This window comes from Lithobates pipiens, unplaced genomic scaffold, assembly GCF_037356315.1.
Source record: "Lithobates pipiens isolate NorthernLeopardFrog02 unplaced genomic scaffold, aLitPip1_a1.2 Scaffold_13, whole genome shotgun sequence".
NCBI lineage: Eukaryota > Metazoa > Chordata > Amphibia > Anura > Ranidae > Lithobates > Lithobates pipiens.
In genome coordinates, this window is record NW_027507718.1 from 197,696,696 (window position 1) to 197,721,178 (window position 24,483).

The 24,483-nt window shown below is 43.6% G+C and overlaps 1 protein-coding gene across 1 annotated transcript in view; it reads left to right on the plus strand.

Annotated features, from left to right (window-relative positions):
* The window catches only part of DNAH6 (dynein axonemal heavy chain 6), a 418,858-nt gene that overhangs the window by 389,016 nt on the left and 5,359 nt on the right, over positions 1 to 24,483 (plus strand). The window contains exons 71-75 of the mRNA XM_077476093.1: positions 4,384 to 4,513; positions 5,718 to 5,845; positions 9,420 to 9,605; positions 9,725 to 9,797; positions 14,832 to 14,983. Of these exons, the coding sequence (XP_077332219.1) occupies positions 4,384 to 4,513; positions 5,718 to 5,845; positions 9,420 to 9,605; positions 9,725 to 9,797; positions 14,832 to 14,983 (669 nt within the window). The remainder of the gene's footprint in view (positions 1 to 4,383; positions 4,514 to 5,717; positions 5,846 to 9,419; positions 9,606 to 9,724; positions 9,798 to 14,831; positions 14,984 to 24,483) is intronic.

The window sequence follows — 24,483 nt, forward strand, 5'->3', positions numbered from 1 at the left end:
AGAGAACACGGGCATGTGGTCAGCCGGATGCGTGGACCAATAAGCCCGCATCCGCATAAATTTGTGTGTGCCCATGTTGAGGGAAAGGCCCAAAAACGTCTTAAATTCGGAAACCGTAACTGGTTTCCAATCTCTGGCAAGAGACGGCAACTGGGGATTAGCGGCGATGCGTTGACCAGCATATAAATTGGTTTGGTCCACAATAGATCTATAGAGATCTTCCGTGAGATACAGAGAATAAAAATCGAGTGGCGTAAAATCATCTGTATCCACCTGAATACCGGGTTGGGCAGTGAATGGGGGAAGTACGGGTTCTGCAGAAGTGGTGGGCACCCAATCAGGATTGGCGAATTCTGCAGGAAGGGCACTATGGGTACGACGGGCCTGTCTTTGTCTTCTTCTTGGTGGCAGCGGGACACTACTTGTGCTTGCCACCTCGCCAGCTTGAACTGCACTTATGGGACTCGCCACGTCACCACGTGATACTGCAGTGCTGGATGTACGTCCAGGGTGTACTAGGCCGCTGGTGCTTGCCAGTTCACCAAAAGGATGAGCGGCGCTAGTACTGGCTCTATACTCCATACGAGGGACTTGCTGTTCCTGCACCTCAACAACATCAGAAAATCGGGGTCGGGTACGCCTGACAATAGCAGGGACCTCTTCTTCGTCGTCAGAGCTATCTGACATGGAGGCGCTGTCCTCTACAGGTTCGTATTCTGAGCCTGAATCTGACAGATCAGTGTCTTCCTCTTCACTATCTGTCATGCTCAGAAACGTGTAGGCCTCTTCACTAGTGTACCTTCGCTTTGCCATTTTGGGCTCTAAATTTAGGGGTACAGTAGTGAGACTCACAGGTAAAAAAGCACCTAGCCTGTCAGCGACTGTATAAAACGCTACCAAAAAAAACTGTTAGCGATCGCAGGGATCAGGCCTGACTCTGCGAACGCTGCAGTTATGTGTGTTGTGTTTTGTAAGTGACAGTGATCGATCGATACTGCACTTGGGTGGGCTGGGCTGGGCTGGGCTGGGCAGAGGGGCAAAACGCAGGTGCTAGCAGGTATCTGGGCTGATCCCGCTAACAATGCGTTTTTTTAGAACCCTAAATTGCTGGGCACGCTAGTATAGATCTGATCAGATCAGATATTGATCTGTTCGGATACTATACCACTAAGGGAGGTGTATGCTTTGCGCGTGTGTGTTAGCGGTGCTGGCACTAACCTAGCACTGCCTGGGGCGACGCAGACCCTTTCTGACCCTAAAACCAAATTTATATCACCCGCCGGGTGATCAGGGGTTAAAACCTTTATTGGGTATTTATATGGGGGTACCTGAAGCTTTATAAAAAGCTGACGGGGAACCTAAATAACTAAATAACTAACTGGCTAACCAGCGTCACCAGTGACACTTATGCAGCGATCGCTGGTGAAAGGGTTAACTCTAGGGGCAATCAAAGGGTTAAAACCTTTATTATGTTATATATCGGGGTACCTAACGGTATAAAAACCTGGCGTTGAACCTAAAAAAAAAACTAGCTTCCTAGCGGGACCAGTGACACTATTGCAGCGATCAGAAAAACGATCGCTTAGTGACACTGGTAAAAGAGGGTGAAAGGGTTAACTGGGAGGGCAATCAAGGGGTTAAACCTTTATTAGGGGGGGGGGTAGGGGGCTACCCTGGACCTAAAGGGGCCTAACACTAGCTGCCCTGACACTTTTTACAGTCACAACTGACACTAAATGTAGTGATCAATAAATAAATGAACACTGCATTAGTGACACTGTGACTGGGGGGGGGCGGGGGGCCGATCGGGGGGGTGATCGGGGGGTGACTGGGGTGAAATGTGTGCCTGTGTGTACCTATGTGTCAGTGGACTGTTGGTGCACTTACTTGAAGGTCTTCACTCCTCGCTGTCCGGTTCAAAAAGACCGCCACGAGGAGTGTGACATCACTTCCTCCTCCTGTGTTTACATTTTCACAGGGGAGGAAGTTCGTCACTGGCCAGGAGCGATCGAGAGGGGATGGGCGGAAACCAACGGCCATCCCCTCATCGCCGATCGCTCCGGCACCGAAAGGGACCGCCGTATCTAGCGGGAGGGGGTCCGATCGGACCCCCCACCCGCTAGAAGGCAATCACGTACATTTACGTGATTGTGCCTGCCCGTGCCATTGTGTTGACGTACATTGGCAATACGGCGGTCCACAAGTGGTTAATCTTAATATGACCCTTAGAATCTCCCTAACACTTAAAGCAGAACTACGCTGCATCTGAACATCACAAACCAAAAACGCTATTTAATACATTTTTAACCACTTCAGCCCCGGAGGATTTTACCCCCTTCCTTACCAGAGTACTTTTTGCGATTTGGCACTGCGTAGCTTTAATTGACAATTGCGCGGTCGTGCGACGTTGCACCCAAACAAAATTGACATCCTTTTTTTCCCACAAATAGAGCTTTATTTTGGTGGTATTTGATCACCTCTGCGGTTTTTTATTTTTTGCGCTATAAACAAAATAAGAGCAACAATTTTGAAAAAAACACAATATTTTCTACTTTTTGCTATAATAAATATCCCATTTAAAAAAAAAAAACATTTTTTTTCCTCCGTTTAGGCCAATACGTATTCTTCTACATACATATTTTTGGTAAAAAAAAATCGCAATAAGCGTATATTGATTGGTTTGTGCAAAAGTTAAAGCATCTACAAAATAGGGGATAGATTTATGGAATTTTTTTTTTTTACTAGTAATGGCGGTGATCTGCGATTTTTTTCGTGACTGCGACATTATGGCGGACACATCGGACACTTTTGACACATTTTTGGGACCATTCACATTTACACAGCGATCGGTGCTATACAATTGCACTGATTACTGTGTAAATGTGACTGGCAGGGAAGGGGTTAACACTAGGGGGCACTGCAGGGGTTAATTATGTTCCCTGGGAGTGATTCTAACTGTGCGGGGAGGGGACTCACAAGGGGAGGAGACCGATCGGTGTTTCTCTGTACTGAGAACACACCATCGGTCTCCTCTCCACTGACAGGACGTGGATCTGTGTGTTTACATACACAGATCCACGGTCCTGCTGTGTTCCCGGGCAATTGCGGGTGCTCGGCGGACATCGCAGCTGCCGGGCACACGCACCGGGTCCCGAGACGTCCTCTCATTCCTAGACGGCCGGGAATGAGAGGATGGGAGATCCCATCTGTGGGCGTCATATGACTATACGTTGGTACTGAAGTGGTTAATATTCAAACCAAACTGACCCAACCATGGAGCACGTCTCCATGCTTTATTTGGCTGTTAAATTACATTTTAAACATCCCCTAGCAATTTTGCCTGCTATCTTGAGTAAGTGCAGCTGATTCTAAGGAAACCCCTCCTCTCCTCTCGAAGACTTCTAAGATGTGTGACTTTATTTACCTAGGCCTGGAAACCAGGACGTAACTGAAGAAAGGAAAAAAAATAAAACAAGTAAATATGATATTCTTTCCTGTCTATTTACTAATGATAGCAGAATAAGGATTAAAATAGTTAATTTTGATTCAGAGAGTGAAGTTCCACGTTAACCTTTCCCTCACCTAAATCTTAACTTAACCCTTAAAATGGACCCTTTACCTTTAAGCTTTACCTAACCCACCCACTTAAAATTAAACTTTAACAAATAACCTCAACCTCAAATTAGGCTCCATAAATCCTAAGTTATGCCTTACTCTAATGCAGTCTCATCAGGTGCATCCTGCAGAAATATAAATATAATATATTATAGCAGAAATATTACAAAATGTAGAAAAAAATATATTTTGCATTTACAAAATTATATTTTTATTTTTTAATGCTAATTCAATGTAATCCTTGTTAAATACCTTACAAATAAAATAAAATAAAAATTTAAGTAAATTTGTCACAGCACAAACAGAAGTTGAAACTGCTCCTTCTCAAAATGCCAATTGCTTGTCATGCTGATTTTGTGGTTAAGTACTTTCTAGGTCACTGATCTGGAACATGCATGCAGATAAGGAAGTCTGGCTGTTTCCTTTAAAGTGACAGTGGTTGAAAAAGTATTGAAATCAAAACCACACTGCATTGTGAATGTTTATTTGGAAGTCTGCAATCACAGCTCTTTGTTTCTATAATGACTAGCTTTTATAAGTGATTAGAAAAAACCAAGGGAATGACGCTTGAACTGTGTGTGCACTACATCCAACCACTGGCCAAGTGAGAAAAAAGATCTCAGTGGGTACTGGCAGTGCAAGAGTTGTTCAAGAATGGGCAGATGTCCCACTAAAACATCTGCTTATTATTGCCTGCTTTTAGACTCTCAGTACGATTCTTTAAAACAATATTGTTTAAAATGACTGAACTGTACTTTTTTTATGCAGCGCAAAGAGACAAGCACTTTGGTTAACACTATACTGGATGTACAGCCAAGGTCCACAGCAAGGGGGACCGGGAAGAGCAATGATGAAATTGTCAGTGAACTGGCTACCTCCATCCTATCAAAACTACCAGGTAATCATTTTTTTTTTTTTTGCAAGCAGCTTATAAGTGCTTAACATTATATATATATATATATGTGTATATATATATATATATATATATATATATATATATATATATATATTAGAAAGAGAGAGGGAGAGAGAGCTATACATGTTTTATAAGGTAATGGTTTACAATCACTTGATGAAGTATATTCATGGGACACCAAACATCTTTGAAATACGGTAGTGTCCAAACCTTTATTGAGGCCATCACATCAGAGCATATAGTAATATTGCAGGATCGCAAAGGACCCCCTCTTTAGACATTATCACCTACCTGAAGAAGAGGTCCCGCACAGCCTTGAGACATTACTACTCTATGCTGTGATGTGATTGCTTCAATAAACTTCTGGACACCATTTCAAAGATCCTTGATGTGGTGGCAATATTAATATTCCTTAACCATGTGTTGATACTGGTTCTCAACCGGTGGTCGCTGCAGCACCCACAAACCATACAACCATTTCCAGGCATGTGTATGATATTTTACTGGATTTGGATATCACAAATGACTATTTGGCACTGCAACCTGAATAAATTGGACCTAAAAAAAAATAGAGCCACTGCTCAAAATCAAGTAGGAGCTGCGACCAATGAACATCAAGATTTTGCCTGCTACATACCTTAAATTTTCTAAAAAGTTTTACCAACCTAGGGTCTGATTAATTTCTTGTTTGGAAGCATTTTTTTAAACTGTGCTTTCATTTTTTATCTCCCCATTTATCTTTAATGCTTTCAAAGAGTGATTATTAAAATATATAGCAATACAGAATTGTACCGTATATAGGACTTATGCTAGGGGAATACCCATGGAAAGAGCAGGGTTTGTTTAAGGGTTGCAGCACAGAAACTAGGAAATTAGAACAGTTTGCTAAACATAGGCAGATAATTTCCATTTGCAGGAAATAAGCCCTTTTACCAATGACACTAATATCAATTTTGAATCTGAAACAATAAAATCCAGTCTAAATGTAAGATGTTTTAGACAGCACATGGGTCACTGCTTTGGACATTCAGTAATAATGATGTTTTGACAGTGTATTATTTTTCTGTGTAAAGGAATAATTCATTTTCTGACAATCTTCATCTAGTGTGCAGCACTCAGTTATATTTTGTATATACTAAACAATGTCAGCTGAGAGATTAATACATAAACTTGAAATATTTTGTAGAAAAACTGGACATGGAAGCTGCATCAGAAATGCTGTTTACTAAGGACCCCAAAGGACGTGTTAGTTCATTGACAACTGTACTTGGACAAGAAGTAGATCGATTCAATAATCTTCTCAAAGTACTCAGAGTAAGTTTACTTGAAATTAAGAAAAATAGATTTTCTTAGGTGTTGAAGCCCAATTGAAAATTATATTTTTTAGTATATAACTTAGGAAAGATTTCAGAAAAATAGTGTTCAGGTCCTATTTTCATTTTATGTCTAATTCAGCTCCAGCGACAGCACAAAGTTCTAAGTTAAAGTGGTTGTATACCCAAATTATTAACTTTTACCTACAGGTAAACCTATAAGACTTATCGGTAGGTATTATCTGTAAATTTATATTTCCTAAACCTGTATGGTGTAGGAGAGATTTACTTTGCATGCAGCTGCTAAAGTCAGCAGCGCATTCGCTGTGAAGGCCCGGCTGAAGGTCCGTCAGACATTGCCGGACCTTGCCAGGAAGAAAGCTCCCGCGGAGCTGACGTCATTGTGGCTCTGGCCACTCACACCTCTGGAGCCGTGAACCCGAAAAACACGCCAGGGGCAAAATGTTAGCTCCTTCGGCGTGGACCAGATGAGATACCGACGCCTTGTTCTAAGGTAAGTATTTCATAATGAGCTAGTATGTGCTGCATACTAGCTCATTATGCCCTTGCCTTAGTATTTGATCCTGCACTTCAAGGTCTGCAGCTTTGCGCGCACTGCTGGCTGCTTACTCCAGCTGTGATGCTTTGGTACATGGGCAGAACGGTGGTGTGCCTATGTAAGCAAGGCAGAACAGAAGTCAGAACAGAAGTCATGGATTCTGTGTCTCTGCTAAGCAGGGGCACGATCCATGCCTTCCACTAGTACAAGCACCTCCCCCACAGTAGTAAAGCACTGGTCAGGCACACATTTAACCCTTTGATCGGCCCTGATGTTAACCCCTTCCCAGCCAGTGTCATTAGTACAGTGCATATTTTTTAGCATTAGTGTCACTGGTCCCCAAAGTGTGTCAGAAGTGCCAGTAGTGTCCTGACTGTCCTCCACAATATCACTGTGCAGCTATAAGTCGCTGATTGCTGCCATTACTAGTAAAATGTAGCACTGACTCCCGAAGGAGCGGCTGATTTTAATGGGCTTACCGTTACCTTCTTTCAGTCGCTCCTTGTGTCTAGGGGTTTCCCGTGGTAGATGGCCCAAAAACGTTAGAGACTGACGACAGATCCGCTTAAAGGGATTTTTATTTGCTAAAACGTAGTTAACAACAGTCTCTCAGTAGGTCCTTCAGCTTTACCAGGCTCTTGCTAAGAAGCCAACCCTTGCGTGGCCTTCTTCTGAAGAGGCCTCCCCTGGATAACTACGAAGTTGCTGGGCCTCTCCACAACTTGAGATGGCACCGGACCACTTCCGAATCCCTTCCTTAGTTTCCTCGCCTCGGGCTAGCCAGCCCCGAGATGTAAAGTCGGGTGGATCCGCACCCCAGGCCATATGCCTCCTGGGGGCTGGTCAGGAGGACCAGGACTATGGAGTCAGAACATACTTCTGGACCGGAACCCCAAACCATGTGACATGCACATCTTAAGTACCCTCTCCCAGAAAGCACAGCAAGAGTGACACTACCACTGGGCTGGCTCCAAGAGAAAGTAACCTTAAAGCACCGAACCAGACAGTGTTTCCATGCCTGCCAGAAGAGACAGAGCCCCCTATGGCCAGGCCAAACACCCTATAGTCCAGTCAGACTGATGCTGAGGTCAAAATTTTGAATAATTATACCTAAACCAAACAGTGTAGGTGTAACGTTAAATTTCAAAAACACATAGCGCGTTCTCTTCAGGAGCTGGCGCTACATATATATATATATATATATATATATATATGTACCATAGTTTGTAGATGAGATGCTATAACTTTTGTGCATATTGGGATTTTCTTTAACCAAAAACATGTAGCAGAATACATATTGGTCTAAATTGATGAAGAAATTTGGGATATGTTTTATAGCAGAAAGTAAAATTTTTTATTTTTTTTTCAAAATGGTTGGTCTTTTTTTGTTTATAGCGCCAAAAAATAGAAACCGCTGAGGTGATCAAATACCACCAAAAGAAAGCTCTATTTGTGGGAAACATTTTATTTGGTACAGCGTTGCACGACTGCGCAATTGCAAAAAATGGCCTGGTCATGAAGGGGGGGGGGTAAATCTTCCAGCGGTCAAGTGGTTAAACCCAAACTCAAAACTGTTGCAACTTACCAATTAGATGTAGTGGCTGTATTGTTTTTTCTTACTTAATTTTTTCATCTGGAGATCAGACCAGTAAATCTGTTATGTACATCTTCCTTTATGGCCTGGTCCACACTGCTGCAACCTGCCAGGCAGCTTCCTGGTGACTTCAGTACTACTTTGATAGAAGTATAGAATAAAAGTCGGATAGAAGTCCCCTTGAAGTAGTGCAGGAACCTTTTCTAAAGTCAGAGCGACTTCAGTAGTGCTAATTAGGACAGCTCTCATTGACTAACATGGGATTTCACATGTCACACGACTTGGTCTCACAAGTTGGATCCCAAGTCGCGGCAGTGTGAACTGAGCCTAACAGGCCAAGCAAATGTGGCAGTTAGAGGGTTGAGACAAACCATTACCACTGACAGGGGTCAGCTTTTATTTATCTAAAATCTTTATTCAAAAAGGAGAAAAAAAACTGTTGTTGTAACGGCCTAAAAAGTATTTGCTGGAGTTCAATTTGCTAGTTAGGTACATCTAAGATTGCTGGTACATCTAACACTTTAACAGGCATATAATACACATTAAATTTATAGTTAGTAGGATTCCAAATGTTTTTAGTTCAGGATAGAAAATCAGAACTTCAGGTTATTCAACATGCATACTGTTCTGTGTTCTAATCTTCATTATTTTGTTTTATGTTATTATTGCCACCATTTCCATAATATAAGCTGCTGGCAAGAAATACATAACGCAATGGGGTTGATTTACAAAAGGCAACTCCACTTTGCAGTAAAAGTGCACTGAAAGTGCACTTGGAAGTGCAGTCGCTTTAGATCAGAGGGGAAGATCTGAAATGAAGCGAAGCTCTGCTTATTTTATCATCCAATCATGTACAAGCTAAAAAAAAGCTGTTTTTTATTTTCCTGGCATTTCTCCCTCAGATTTACAGCAACTGAACTTCCAAGGGCACTTGCAGTGCAAAGTGGATTTGCCTTTAGTAAATCAACCCCTATGAATATTAATATTTATTATTTCTCACTTACTTGTTGTTAATGAGTCAGTCCACCTAAACGTGTTATTTTAGATATGGGTGAAGTCTGTTGGGCACTACCAGCAGCTTAGGACATGGTATTATCTACTTACATTTCTGTATACATCAGTTTGTATTAGGGAAATCAGTATGAGATTGTTGTATTATTAATAGAAGCAAGCCTATAGAATTGCCAGGAAAAAATTGTACCTGCTAGTTATGATTTAATTATTAAATGAACAAGAATACTTTTAAGATGAAGACAGGGGGCAAAGGGGATCCTATAATTTTGCTATAAGACTTTGATATCGGTATAGTCTTTCCCTTAAATAATGCATTTTGTTGTTGTAAGCGTTAACATTCGCGAAACCTATGCTGCGCTAAGTATAATGCAGCTATTCCACATATGATTTGTTCTGTTTTCCCCACAGAATTCTCTGGAGACCCTCAATAAAGCTATTGCTGGCTTTGTGGTCATGTCTGAGGAAATGGAGCGAATATACAAGAGCTTCCTGAACAATCAGGTTCCTACGTTGTGGGCTGATGCTGCATATCCCTCGTTAAAACCCCTGGGATCCTGGGTCAAAGACCTGCTACTGAGGACCTCATTTATAGATGTAAGTAGGCAAGAAATGCTGGCTGATCCACAATCAAATGTCATATCTACACACGGATAATAGTCTCTCTTGAAACTACAAAAGCTAATATGATATATAATGATATGAATTTTCTCTAGGCATGGATTCGAATAGGTCAGCCAAAGTCTTTCTGGATTTCAGGGTTCTTTTTCCCTCAGGGATTTCTTACAGGTAAGGTAATGCATTATTATCCACTAATTCAGATTGCATTTGGTGCTTTGATTTTTTGTTTTATATGGTAGTGGCCGCTCTGCAAAGGATAACATATACAGGGACCTCTACATTGCACAGCTCCCTTGTAATTCACAGCCATCATATTAAAGGGACAGTCCTATTAAAACTGATATTTCAGTTTTTGATAGATACCTATTGGGGATATTATTGCTTAGATATCTGTACTCAGTCTCCTTGGTCTTCAAACTTGCTGTGGCTGTTTAATGTTTTATTTATTTTATACAACTCAGATTGCAATATGAGGAACTGAAAATTCCAAGGTGGGTGAGAACACCAGAAACTCAGGGGGACAGAAGACAAAAGGAGAGCTAATGCCATGTACACTAGGCTTGTGCAATTAGTTTCGTAATGAACCGAAATTCGGCCGAATTTTGCATCTTTCGGACATTCGGATACATCTGAATGTCCGAATAAAAAAATAACAATGAATACGAAAGAAATATAACGAATGAATTCGAATGAATTTGACATGATTCGATAATTCTTTAAAGATCTAATGAAACAAAAGGTCAGCTCAAAGTAAATCTTATAGTCCAATCAACTAATTAATTTTGTGTCGGAGGATGTATTACTGGCAAAGTGTATTCCTGAGAACTGAGTTAGAAGGGTGTTGTATTGTATTTGAACCGAGGAGAAGAGACGTTGTCATTGTGTGTGTTAAAAGATTCAATAAACAAATGACTTTCCAAACTACGAATCATTATCACGAATGTCTATACATACATAAATAGCGAATTTCAACTAATACGAACGAATTAATTTGACACTCTACGAATAATAACGAATTAACCCGAAAACGTATTAACGTAAGATAACGAATATAACAGAACGAAATTATGTATTTTACGAATGACAACCAACCGAAACTAAACAAAATTTTCCGTTGTGTACAAGTCTAATGTACACACAAGCGTTTTTTCCATCGGAATAAACTCTGAAGGTTTCTCTGACGGAATTCCAATGGAATTTTGCTCAAGCTGTATTGCATACACACGGTCACATCAAAGTCCGACCGTCAAAAACACGGTGACGTACAACACGTATGGAAAAAAAAAGAAAGTTCATTAGCCAGTAGCAAATAGCTTCCGTCTCGTACTTGCTTCAGAGCATGCATCGTTTTTGGTACGTCGGAACAGCATACAGACGAGCGGTTTTCCCGATAGGAATTGGTTCCGTTGGAAAAATTTAGAACATGATCTCTTTCTAGGTCCGTCAGAATTTTTGATGTAAAAAGTCTGATGGGGCATACACAATATCGGAATATACAATGAAAAGCTTACGTCTGACTTTTTCTGTCAGAAATTCCGCTCGTGTGTACACGGCATTGGAATCATGGCAAATATATAGCAGGGAAACCTTTAGCGTATTTGAGAAATATAAGAAACTAGGGTTGTTTCTGGCCATGAGGATCCACCAATGACTAAAAAATATCTGTGAGTGGATTGACCCTTTCATTGTAAAAATATATTACAGTAAGATGTTAAAGAATGTAAATGTACATATTGGTTTGCTTATACTCTACTAAACTGACAATCAGTTTGATCAGTAGTTGACAAAAAGGACTATCCATAGAAAACTACCATTACCTAATTCTATCATCAGTTTATATTATCATATTTTTTCATTTAAAACTACTGCTAGATTTCAAGCAGACAAATGTGTAATCACATGAATGAAAGCTGATTAGAAACTATAATTAATAAAAAAATATCCACAGAATTTAAAGTGTATCTAAACCCAAAAACAAAGTCTTTTAACTCAAAGTGATTGTAAAGGCTAATTTTTTTTTTAAATAACAAACATGTTATATTAACCACTCAGTGCAGTTGGTTTTGCACAGAGCAGCCCAGATCCTCCTCTTCTCTGGTCCCTCTTTGCTGCTCCTGGCCCCTCCCTCCTTTGAGTGCCCCTCAGACAACAGCTTGTTACAGGGGCACCCAAGCCGAGTAAGAGCTCCATGTTTCCATTCAGACATGGAGCCCTGACCTGGCCCCACCCCCTCTCTCCCCTGATTGGCTGACTGATTTTGACAGCCGTGGGAGCCGTGGGAGCCAATGGCACTGCTGTTCTGTCTCAGCCAATCAGGAGGAGTGTACTGGATGGCTGAAGGGATCGTGGACATCTCTGGAGCCCAGGTAAGTAATTAGAGGGGCTGAGAGGGGGCTGCTACAAACATAAGGTTTTTTATCTTAATGCATAGAATGCATTAAGATAAAAAAGCTTCTGCCTTTACAACTCCTTTAACGCATTAAAACACACTTAAAGCATATTGAGTGCTTTGAGTAAAATGCATGTAAACAGGTCGTAAATCTAACATTGAAAGCATTTTGTGTTATATAAAGGCAAAATAGTTCCTATTGATACTGACAGAAACCTTGTAAGCTACCTTCATGTGCTCTGTCTTTGCTGCAGTGGTGGCCCATCCATTAGAGTCGTCCAGGCGCCGCCCCCTCTTTCATCACCGCCCCCTAAATGCATAATGGATAAATTCATGCATAACATGAATTTATCCATGGCGGATGTGGCCACCCCCTATTCATGCATCCGGCCCCTTTCAGGGCTCCAGGCGCATGAATTAGATGGTTTTTTTTAAGCATCTGATTAGAGCCAGAGGCTCTAATGGGCATTAAAATAGGGTGGGCTAGGGGATTCAACCCGAGCCCGCCCAGATGTGTTACAACAGCGAATGATTATTCGCTGTTGAGAGACTGTTCCTCAACCTGGGCAATCAGAAGTGGGTGTTAGACCCATTTTCCGATTGGCCGAAAAGAGAAGACTCCAGATTGTCCACCGACGAGGAGGGAGGAAAGCCACGTCCATTGCTGTGATGACCCGTGGAGAGGAGGAGAATGGGAGGCTGCCAGCAGGGGAAGCCGCTGGTGATGGGGTAAGGGGTAAGTGCTAACTACCGACCGGGGGGGGGTTGTTGCATACTGTTTGCCGCTCCCCCCCAAAAAAAATTCCACTGGCTGCCACTGCTTTGCTGACTGATATTATTTTATACTGCTCTACACTAGTAGTAACGACTTAAGAGGTGAATATATGGGCAGTCCTATCCTGTTTCTATTGTCCTGATACAGAAGGGTGAGTGAGCACTGTCACTGTAATGTGTAGGAAGTGTGTTACTTGCAAAATCACTAGGTTAAAATAAAGCAAAAAAACTTGAAAGAAGAGAAACTAATGAAACCACCACATCTAAGGAGTGGTAAGCTGCAATATATAATATTTTTGTGTTTGGGTTTAAATTCACTTTAAATATTGCATATAAAATGTAGGATGAAATGTGCTACTGGCAAGATCATCAGGTAAAAATAAAGAGATGCAATTACCACATCTATAAATTTGCAAGCTTTTGTTACTGGGTGTAGATATACTTTAAATTAAAAGGGTTAGCTTAGAGGTTAGGGTTAAAACAAGGTTTGAGGTGCAGAGGTAGGATTAGGAGTGGAGTTAAATTGAAATGGGTTGAGGGTTAGATTGAGAGCTACTTAATATATGGTTTTCAGCAACATATACAGTATACTCTGTAAACATTGGTGCAAAATGTGTATCCTTTATGTACATTTGCTTGTGCTAAACATATAAGTATGTATAACATTTTCACCAATTCCTCAGTGCTGAAAATGATTAATTTTCTGAGAAAAAAATCATCATGCCACCCAGATGTGCTACATAAAACCCCTCACACGTTTGCCGTATGGTTAATTCAAAATGTTAATTTAGCCTAAGGGATCTTGTACCTTGGCACTAAAGCATCATCATCTTCAAGTTGTGTTTAGAAAAGCTCCAGCTGACCTTTTTATAGTTGCATGTAGTGATATTTATACCCCACAAGCATTGTGTCTGCGGTGTACAGGGCCACTAAATGCAGATAGAAGTTGAAGTTGAATATGGAGACCACCTTAGCTCCTGGGTACGTAAACCTGCATACGTGTTGAATAAGCTACTTGTTGCAGCATGATGTTATATGACCAGAGAAAACAGAACTGACTGACTAAAAATGTTTTACTGTCTTACATTTTTGTGTATGTAATATAACTGTTTATGTTAAGTGACTGTTAAGCCGCATACACACGGGCGGACTGTCTGGCCAACTAAGTCCGTCAGACAATCCGACAGACAGTCCGTCCTACTTTTGAATGAACGGACTTGACCACACACAATGAACAGACAGTCCGTTGAAAGCTTGCGCGATGACGTGTACAGCACGTACGACGGGACTAGAAATACGACGTCCAATACACTGCAATGCAACCTTCGGCCGTGTAAATCCTTTCTGAGCATGCGCCATACTTAGTCCGTCCAACTTGCCTACTCACGAGCGGACTGTCCGCTGAAACCAAAGTTGGATGGACAATATTACGGAAATTCCCGAAAGACTTAGTCCGCCAGACTGTCCGCTGAAAAAGTCCGCTGAAGCCCACACACGAGCGGACTGTCCGCTGAATTGTGTTTCAGCGGACTAAGTTGGACAGACAGTCCGCCCGTGTGTACGCGGCCTTAGGATTAAGTTCACCTGCTGGTGGCACTATTCTGTTCTGGGCTGTTTGCTGCAGCTCCAGTGTCCACCAGCAGGTGTCTCCCAGGAGTCAGAAGGCTGTGGTAGTTAGGCAAATTAGTGTTCAGCTGCCGGGGGGCTACTTAATGTTGCTCCTGCCTTCCCTGGCGTCACGATTCTGGTCCCTTCCTTGCTGCCTGTTGTTTTTGCTTAGCTTGATCCAGTCTGTACCCCTCTGCCTTGCTCCTGCCTCCTTCTTCTCAGTACCCAATCATGATCCCCCCTACCTTGTATCCCTGCTTTCCCTGTACCCCCCTACCTATACCTTGTATATAGTTCTACCTAGTCTTTAGTTGTGTTGGTTAGTGATTTTTGTCAATGGGGTTGGTTCTTGTGGTTGGGGTTCCCTTGTGTAGCTATTTGTCTGATCTCCTTAGCCGCTGATTCCTGACAGTGACCTTCTTTTATTTTAGGAACACTTCAAAACCATGCTCGAAAATATAACTTGCCTATAGATGAACTTAATTTCCATTACAACATTCTTCCATGTTATCGAGACCAAGCAGCTGTCATTGAGGCCATTAAAAACATCAAGTTTGGAGAAGAGCTGCCAATGGATAAACAGGTGTAGATAATGATTAAATTTTTGTAGTAAAGTGAAATGCATACATTTTGAAATTATGGTCATTCTTACTCACTATAACACTTTTCATTTTTATTATTTGTCATCTATCAGCTAGGGACATGGTAGTATAGGAGAACCTGTAGTTCAAATGACCTTTTAACCACTTCTCCCCCGGAAGGATTTACCCACTTCCTGACCAGGCTATTTTTTGCGATACAGCACTGCGTTACTTTAACTGACAATAGTGCGGTCGTACGACACTGTACCTAAACAAAATTTATATCCTTTTTTTCCACAAATAGTTTTCTTTTGATGGTATTTGATCACCTCAGCGATTTTTGAAAAAACAAAACAATATTTTTTACTTTCTGCTATAATAATTATCCCCCAAAAATATAAAAAAAATAAATGTATTCATCAGTTTTGGCCAATATGTAGTATGCTACATATTTTTGTTAAAAAAAAATCACAATAAGCGTATATTGATTGGTTTGCACAAAAGTTATAGCGTCTACAAAACGGGAAAACTTTAGGGACTTTTTATTTTTTTTATTGCTTTTACTAGTAATGGTGGCGAGCTGCAATTTTTAGTGGGATTGTGACATTGCGGCGGACAGATCTGACCCTAAGTGACACTTTTTGGTGACCAGTGAAACCAATACAGTGATCAGTACTATAAAAATGCACTGATCACTGTATAAATGACACTGGCAGGGAAGGGTTTAACACTAGTGGTGATCAAATGGTTAAGGATTCCCTAGGGAGGTGCTTTCTAACTGGCAGGGGGATGGGCTCACTGGGAGTAGAGAGAGATCGCTGTTCCTGATCACTAGGAACAGCAGATCTCTCTCGCCTCCCCTGTCAGAACGGGAATCCACCTTGTTTACAAAGGCAGATCCCCATTCTGCCTCTCTTTCCCGTGAACACGGGGGGCAGCGGCGAGTACATGGCCACAAAGCCAGTGCACGAACCGACATACCAGTACATCGATTCGCGCAGTCGAGCCAAATTGCCGCAGTATAGCGGCTGGTCGGCAACTGTATATTATTTAATAGGGCAGCATTAGAACCTCTGCAAGTTTTTTTTAACTGTCTATTAACCCATGTGATGATTCCCCATTCTATCTTTGCTGTCGCATTCATAAAAAATGTATTAGAAGTTCCCCAGCGGGCACACAAACCAATAAGAACTTGTCAGAGGTTCTAATCCTTTTGCCGCGTACACAGGATCAAACAATCCGGTGGAAAAGTCCGGCAAACTCAAGTCCGCCAAACAATCCCCCCGTGTGTAGCCTCCGGCATACTTTTTTGACCCGAAAGTACGGCGGACTTAGAATGACATAAAGCCATGTGACACCGCCCCTTGTCCCTATATAACTAGCCGCGCAGCGCGTCCCTGGCATTGCGGCCGGAGAGATCGTCGAATCAACATCTCCTGGAGAAGAAGAAGAAGAACGGAAGGCGGCGACGGCGGCGACAGAAGAAGAAGGCGCGGTGGCCCGGCAGAAGAACCGAAGAGGGGGACAAGACCCCCGAAGTCGGAAGAAGAGGCCGGCGGCGAGGAAGAAAGCCGGACTCCTCCGCTAGCAAAAGAGCTACAAGAAGATAGCGGAGGAGTCCGGCGAGAAGACCCCTGAAGACGGAAGACCCCCGGAGCTGTGCAATAAAGTATTTTATCTCGTGTGTTGTGTTTTTTTTTGTACTTTTATTTTACAGGTGAATGGGTAGGGGTACATTGTACCCCATACTCATTCACATAGGGTGGGGGGCCGGTATCCGGGGGCCCCCTTATTAAAGGGGGCTCCCGGATTCCGATAAGCCCCCCGCCCGCAGACCCCGACAACCAACGGCCAGGGTTGTCGGGAAGAGGCCCTTGTCCTCATCAACATGGGGACAAGGTGCTTTGGGGTGGGGGGGCCGCGCGGCCCCCCCTTCCCCAAGGCACCCCCCATGTTGAGGGCACGCGGCCTGGTACGGCTCAGGAGGGGGGGGCGCTCGATCGCCCCCCTTTCCTGGCCGGCCGGGTAGCGTGCTCGGACAAGGGTCTGTTGTGGACTTGGGGGGGACCCCCACGCCGATTTTTTTCGGCGTTGGGGTTCCCCTTTAAGTCCATACCAGGCGGCGGGGTCAGCGACGTCTCCTTTGCGGGCCCCGCCTACCTGGAGACGCACTCGAAATGAGCGGACTTTCCTCCGCGTGTGTGGGCGAGTCCGTTCATTTCGAAAGTAGGGCGGATAGTACGGCGGACTTAGTACGCCGTATTAGTCCGCTGAAAAAGTGCCATGTGTGGGCAAGTAGCCCGTTCGGAAATTCCGACGGACAGTCTGGCGGAAGTCCGCCAGACTAAGTACGTCGGACATACCGCTACGTGTGTACGCGGCTTTTCTCTATCTACGAACAAAAATGTTGGGTACATTTGTGAAAGTACATACATGTTTTAACTCTTTATGATCTGATAGACTAGAATACATATTTTGTGTGGTGTTGGTTTTGTACACTTGTCTCTCACAACAGTGCAGTAGACCTTGCAAGGAAAGAAAATAAGTGGAACTATGGGGGTATATATGCAACAAACTCTAATGCTCATTGATGCCAAACTGGCCATGTCTCCTGATTCACATTTGATTATCACATACAGTCAATGGATTTGCAAAAACTGTCCCTGAAGTTTTTTCCTGTTTTTTAATTTAGACACTTATAAAACATATTTAACCACATATATATATATGTATTTAAGTTATACAGTTTTTTTTTTCATACTGTTTGATTCAAATTGAAGCATGACTTTGCAGAACTATTTCCTTGGCTTAGCCTTCATATGTTCCTTTATATTATTTTAGAACCTTCTGTTGACTAGTTTATATGCCTACATCTTAATCATTTTAGCAGTATTTACGTATACACATCTAGATCTGAGTGTTCTTACACAAAAGAGGTAGTTCCATCGGCAAGACACATTTATTGATAGGGTTAAATAATATATACAAATTACACACCAGACAGTATTTACGACACAATGTACAGTGTAAGTCCCCTGGCTTACATGATATTTACAAATTACCCACAACTAGGGATGAGGCCGATGTTTGAGTTGAACGTGGGATTTTTTTCTCTTGCATAGATTTTATTTACATATTTTTTTGCACAAGTTAAATATGTTGAAAGTTATAGTGCAATATTTGAGGTATATTAAAAATGACAGTCCCTCTACATTTACAGTTACTATATACTGAAATTTAAAAAAAATGTAAGGCTTTGATTGGTTGGAAAAATAGATGTGTTACATATTGGGTTTATGTGAAATCTTCATTAACAGCTGTAAATAATATTCTAATTAGAAATATATTTCAATTAGAAGGAAATATATTTAAAGTATTGAGTGTTGTGTTGGTGTTACTGTAATTAGTTTGACTTCAAAGGTTGGCCTCTTGTGCTCCCTGATCACATCTCACCTGGGTAGTAAACAGCAGCCTTCTTTCACTCGTCCAATCAGGTTGTGCTCAATATACATTTGCTAGGTACAGTGACCAATTAGGGAGAATTATATTAGCCACAGTACAGAAAGGGGGGGGGGGGGTTTATATGATGCTTTGTCACCAAGCTATGATCTCCCTTTGTGTGGGGACACACCATGGGCTGACCTGAAGTTAACAGGTAACCTAACACTATACTTGCATCTTACATTGTATTGCAAATATGGTTGTTGTGGGTAGGGATGAGCCGAACAACCTCCTGTTCGGTTCGCAGCAGAACATGCGAACAGGCAAAAAATTTGGCAGAACACTGTTAAAGTCACGAAAATGAAAAACCAAAAATGCAAATTTTAAAGGCTTATATGCAAGTTATTGTCATAAAAAGTGTTCAGAGACCCGGGTCATGTCCCAATGTCCCAGGGGACATGTATCAATGCAAATTTTTTTTTTAAATGGTCGTTTTTTCTGGATTTTTTTTTATGTTTTTTCTTTAATGCTTAAAGTGAAAAAATAAATATGAAATATTCCTTTAAATATTGTGCCTGGGGGGTGTCTATAGTATGTCTGTAAAGTGGCGCATTTTCCCCGTGTTTAGAACAGTACCACAGCAAAATGACATTTCTAAAGGAAAAATTGTCATTTAAAACTGATCGTGGCTGTAATGAATTTTTGTGTCTCGGCAATATAGATACAGATAACTGAAAAAAAGAGTTTGGGTCTGGTATGTATATTAAGGGGAACCCCAAACCCTTAAAATCAATACCAGGCCCTTTGGGTCTGATATGGAAATTAAGGGGAACCCTGCACCAAATTTTAAAAAAATGGCACAGGGCCCCCCCAAAATCCATACCAGCCCCATATCCTGGCAGGCTGCAGGAAAAGAGGGGGGATGAGTGAGCGCCCCCCTCCTGTATGCCCTCAACATGGGGAGGGTGGTTTGGGGTAGCCCCCCAAAGCACCTTGTCCCCATGTTGATGGGGACAAGGGCCTCATCCCACAACTCTTGCCCGGTGGTTGTGGGGGTCTGCGGGCAGGGGGGCTTATCGGAATCTGAAAGCCCTCTTTAAGAAGGGGATCCCCAGATCCGGCCCCACAAAAAAAGTGTCAAAAATAAAAAAATAAAAATGTCCCATAGTGTAAGTTCACGCTGCCCAACGGACCGAAAAAGAAAAAAAAACCCTCAACCTTCCCGCCTCCATGGGAGGCTTCCGTCGCCTGACGTGGCTTTCGCTGGGACAGCTCTTATATAACTGAGGGCGGGGCCACTCGGCAACATAACTGGGTGACCCCGCCCCCCTGACACCATGGGAAAGCCCCCGTGCGTCAAAGGGGCGGGGTCCCCACAAAAATGGTGTAGCGCTATACCTTAAATATTGCACTGTAACTTTCAACATATATAACTTGTGCAAACAAATATGTAAATAAAATCTGTACAAGAAAAAAAAATCCCACATGCATCAGTCTCCAAGTCACTTGCTGTATCTTGCTTATTGTGCTGATTATACTTCCACAACAAATGTGTGCACACTTCCACTCCTCCACCTTGAATGCTTCACCCCCATTGGATGTCCTTTCACCTGGTTTGTATGGCCCATATAAATATCTAAGGCCTTTGTCCCCTTGATGATCCCCCTGAGGAAGTCACATGTCCAGGTGACATAACACGTAGAGGCAGGGCTGTTCAGATGACATCATTGCGCATGGAGTATCCAGGAAGCTCAGTATTTACCATAGCTGGTCGGAGCGGAAAACCGACGATCCCTTTAGATGCGGTCATGCAATATGCCCAGGCAAATGTGAGTATTTTAGAGTGTCTGAATAAAGCTTTTATAAAGTTGAAGCACTATATGGTGTTTTCTGTTTTAAATGCTGCCGTATGGAGAAGATGAGCAGGAGTACCAAGAACACAGAAAATTGGTGCTGCAATTTACTGAGGGATTACTGGTGTTATAAACCACTTTGTGTGAGAGATTCCATATGAGAAGGACAAGTGTCAGCATTCACCAAGCATAGAGGATCTCATTTATAGGGGACATGAGCCTATTTTGACCTTGCATTTTGAAGCATTCAAGGTGGATAAGTGAAAATGTGTATACGTTTGTTGTGGAAGTATAATGGACAATATACAGTATAGCAAATGACAGAGACTAATGCACATAGGACTTTTTTCTTGCACAAATTTTATTTCTCATTCATTCATTAACAGATGCAGTGCTTCCTTATTCAGAACCATAGGGTTATATCACCCCCTACAGAAGTAGGACCCTAGGCAAAAAAATACTTGGCTACACCCATGGGCAGTCCTAGGTGATATACAGCCCCCTCTCTGCTATAGGCCTTCAGTTTTTTTCTGCCAAGTCAGGAATAAGGAGTAATTTCCCTGCTGGGATGCTTTTTAAGCTACTTTTTTTCCTGTGAGATCTACAATCAACTTCCGGACTGGGCAACGGGTTGGGCACTAAGATCCAGTGGTCTCCCCAGTCTGGCCAGCGGGCGTGTGCAGACCGCAGCTATGCGCTAGGTTGGTCGCGACATAGCCCCACTGGACGGGAGCTTTAAACCGGCAACAGGCATAGGCATGCTCAGGTTGGGCAACGGGCAGCGACACATCAAGCTGGGCAGCGAGCAGTGGTACATCAAGCTGGACAGCGGGCACAGACACATCAAGCTGGGCAATAGGCACATCAAACTGGGTAGCAAGCACAGGGACCTCAAGTTGAGTGGCAGGCACATCAAGCTGGACCGCAGGCACATTGAGCTGGACAGCGGGCACAGACACATCAAGCTGGGCAATAGGCACATCAAACTGGGTAGCAAGCACAGGGACCTCAAGTTGAGTGGCATACACATCAAGCTGGACCGCAGGCACATTGAGTCAGGCAGCAGGCACATCGAGCTGGGCAACAGGCACATCGAACTGGACGGCAGGCACATGAAGCTGGGCAGCACGCAAGGGCACATCAAGCTGGGCAACAGGCACATCGAGCTGGACGGCAGGCACGGCACGGCACATCAAGCTGGGCAGCAGGCAAGGGCATATCAAGCTGGGCAGCAGCACGAGCACATCAGGCTGGGCGGCAGATAGGGGCACATCAGGCTGGGCGGCAGACAGGGGCACATCAGACTGGGCAGCAGACAGGGGCACATCAGGCTGGGCAGCAGACAGGGGCACATAAGGCTGGGCAGCAGACAGGGGCACATAAGGCTGGACAGCAGACAAGGGCACATCAGGCTGGGCAGCAGACAGGGGCACATCAGGCTGGGCAGCAGACAGGGGCACATCAGGCTGGGCATCAGACAGGGGCACATCAGGCTGGGCAGCAGACAGAGGCACATCGGGCTGGGCAGAAGACAGGCACATCAGGCTGGGCAACAGACAGAGGCACATCAGGCTGGGCAACAGACAGGGACACATCAGGCTGGGTAGCAGGCTCCAGGTCGTCTGGCAGGGCAGCAGGCTCTGGGTCGTTTGGCAGGGCAGCAGGTTCTGGGTTGTCTGGCAGGGCAGCAGGCTCTGGGTTGTCTGGCAGGGCAGCAGGATCTGGGTTGTCTGGCAGGGCATCAGGCTCCGGGTTTTCTGGCAGGACAGCAGGCTCCACAGACCGGGAAATGGGCACCGTAACTACTGACTGGGAAACAGGCACCGCAACCCCAGACCGTGAAACGGGCACCACAACCCCAGACCGTGAAACGGGCACCGCAACCTCAGACTGGGAAACGGGCACTGCAACCTCAGATTGGGAAACGGGCACCGCAACCTCAGACCGGGAAATGGGCACCGCAACCTCAGACCGGGAAACTGGCACCGCAACCTCAGACTGGGAAACGGGCACCGCAACCTCAGACTGGGAAACAGGCACCACAACCTCAGACCGTGAAACAGGCACCACAACCTCAGACCGGGAAACGGGCACCGCAACTTCAGATTGGGAAACGGGCACCGCAACCTCAGATTGGGAAACGGGCACCACAACCTCAGATTGGGAAACGGGCACCACAACCTCAGACTGGGAAACGGGCACCGCAAACTCAGATTGGGAAGCGGGCATTGCAACCTCAGACCGGGAAACGGCACCACAACCTCAGACCCGGATACGGGCAACGGGACTTCAGACACTGAAACTTAAGGCTGAAACACTGACACTTCAGGCTGAAACACTGGCACTTCAGGCTGGAACACTGGCACTTCAGGCTGGAACACTGGCACTTCAGGCTGGAACACGGACACTTCAGGCTGGAACACGGGCACTTCAGGCTGGAACACGGGCACTTCAGGCTGGAACACGGGCACCTCAGGCTGGAACACTGGCACTGGGATTTCAGGCTGGGATAGATTGGCTGGTATGGAGGCTGTTTGGGTTACTGGCAGGATCAAATGGGTAGGAAAGAACTTCTGTCTCTTTTTTGGTTTAGCTACTGAAGTCCTGTAGGTAACTGCAGGACTGTAGGTAAAGGATGAAGCAGACTGGAGAGGAGGGTTGAAATATGGCAAGGAAGAGGAAACAGTAGCTGGGAGAAGTTCTTGTGGGATTGTAGGCACCCAAGAAGAGGCAGGTGGGTTAAAGGCAGGATAGGTGCAAGGAGCAGAAACTGGATATTGGTATTTGGTTAGAAGCAGCACTGCCCTGGTAGAACTGTCCAGGGGAGGAAGAGTGATGAGATGGCAACTGTAGCATAACGGAGGAAAGGGGGACCATGACTGCAAGGGGCACTGTGATGTGTAAAGAGGGCACTGTGGTGTGTAAAGGGGACAATGTGTAAATGGGGCACTGTGATGTGTAAAGGGGCAACTGTGATGTGTAAAGGGGCAACTGTGATGTGTAAAGGGGGCACTGTGATGTGTAAAGGGGGCACTGTGATGTGTAAAGGGGGCACTGTGATGTGTAAGGGAAACACTGTGATGCAAATGCTAACTGAGGGCTATTAGACTGCTTTAAAGGAGGGACTGTAATGTTAATGTGGTCTGTGATGTAAAGGGGGACTGTGGATACTGATGTTAAGGGGAGTTGTGATGTGAAGAGGGCGCTGGGGACACTGATATACAGGGGGGGGGGGGGGGCTGTGCTGTAAAAGGGGACTGTGATGTGTTATAGCACAAACATGAGATTCGGACATCTGCCATAAGAACATTTTACAAACTGGGCCCCCATGAATTTTAATTCAAGACCGCTGATGTAGAGGGACACAAGAATATATTATGGAATGAAGCGGAGGTTGTCATAGATTGCTATAGGCTAAAGGAACTACTCTTCCTTCAGACCATTTTATACAAAGTTACTGGCCTTTTAGTGGCACTATCAAACTGCCCGCGGTGATTTCCCTGCAGGGCCTGTAGCAAGTACATTTAGGCTGTGGTAATTAAATCATATAAATAAAACACCAAACTCCTTTGTGTAAACAAATGATAATAAAATATTTAAAGCCCATCTCTATGTAGTGGAGAAAGGTTGGAAGCTCAGTTCCTTTTCGTATTGCTGTTTGTATCCCAGTTGGGGAAATTTTCCGTCACTTCACAAATTCCAACTCTGCTAACCCATCTATGTTCCTGTTAGAGAGATTAACAGTTGATATGACAGTAATAAAGACAACAGTGCTAATATAACCTTTTCCCACTGGTCCCAACACTTAAAAAAAAAGATTTGCATGGAGTTGTTAAAGTTAAAGATTAAAGTACAAAATGTGTCAAAATTAATTAAAATAAGTACTAGCTAGTAAAATTGGTATCAACTTAAAAAGAGAGAAGATGAGTTATCATTAACCTATTGAATACAACATTCCTCAACCGTGTACATTTACTCACCTACCTTATCCCCTAATTCCAAATGTCTTTATTTTCCCTGGCTGGACTCACTTCAAATACCTTATATCCTCAGTATGGAACTTCATAACATGTTCAAAGTGACACTGAAAAAAAATCTACTTATAGAAAAATTGTAATAACTGCAGAGGAGTTGATTATGATGTCTATGCAAGCTATTTCACCTCTGCTCTGTATCTACAGTATATGGCATATATATCGTAGATAACA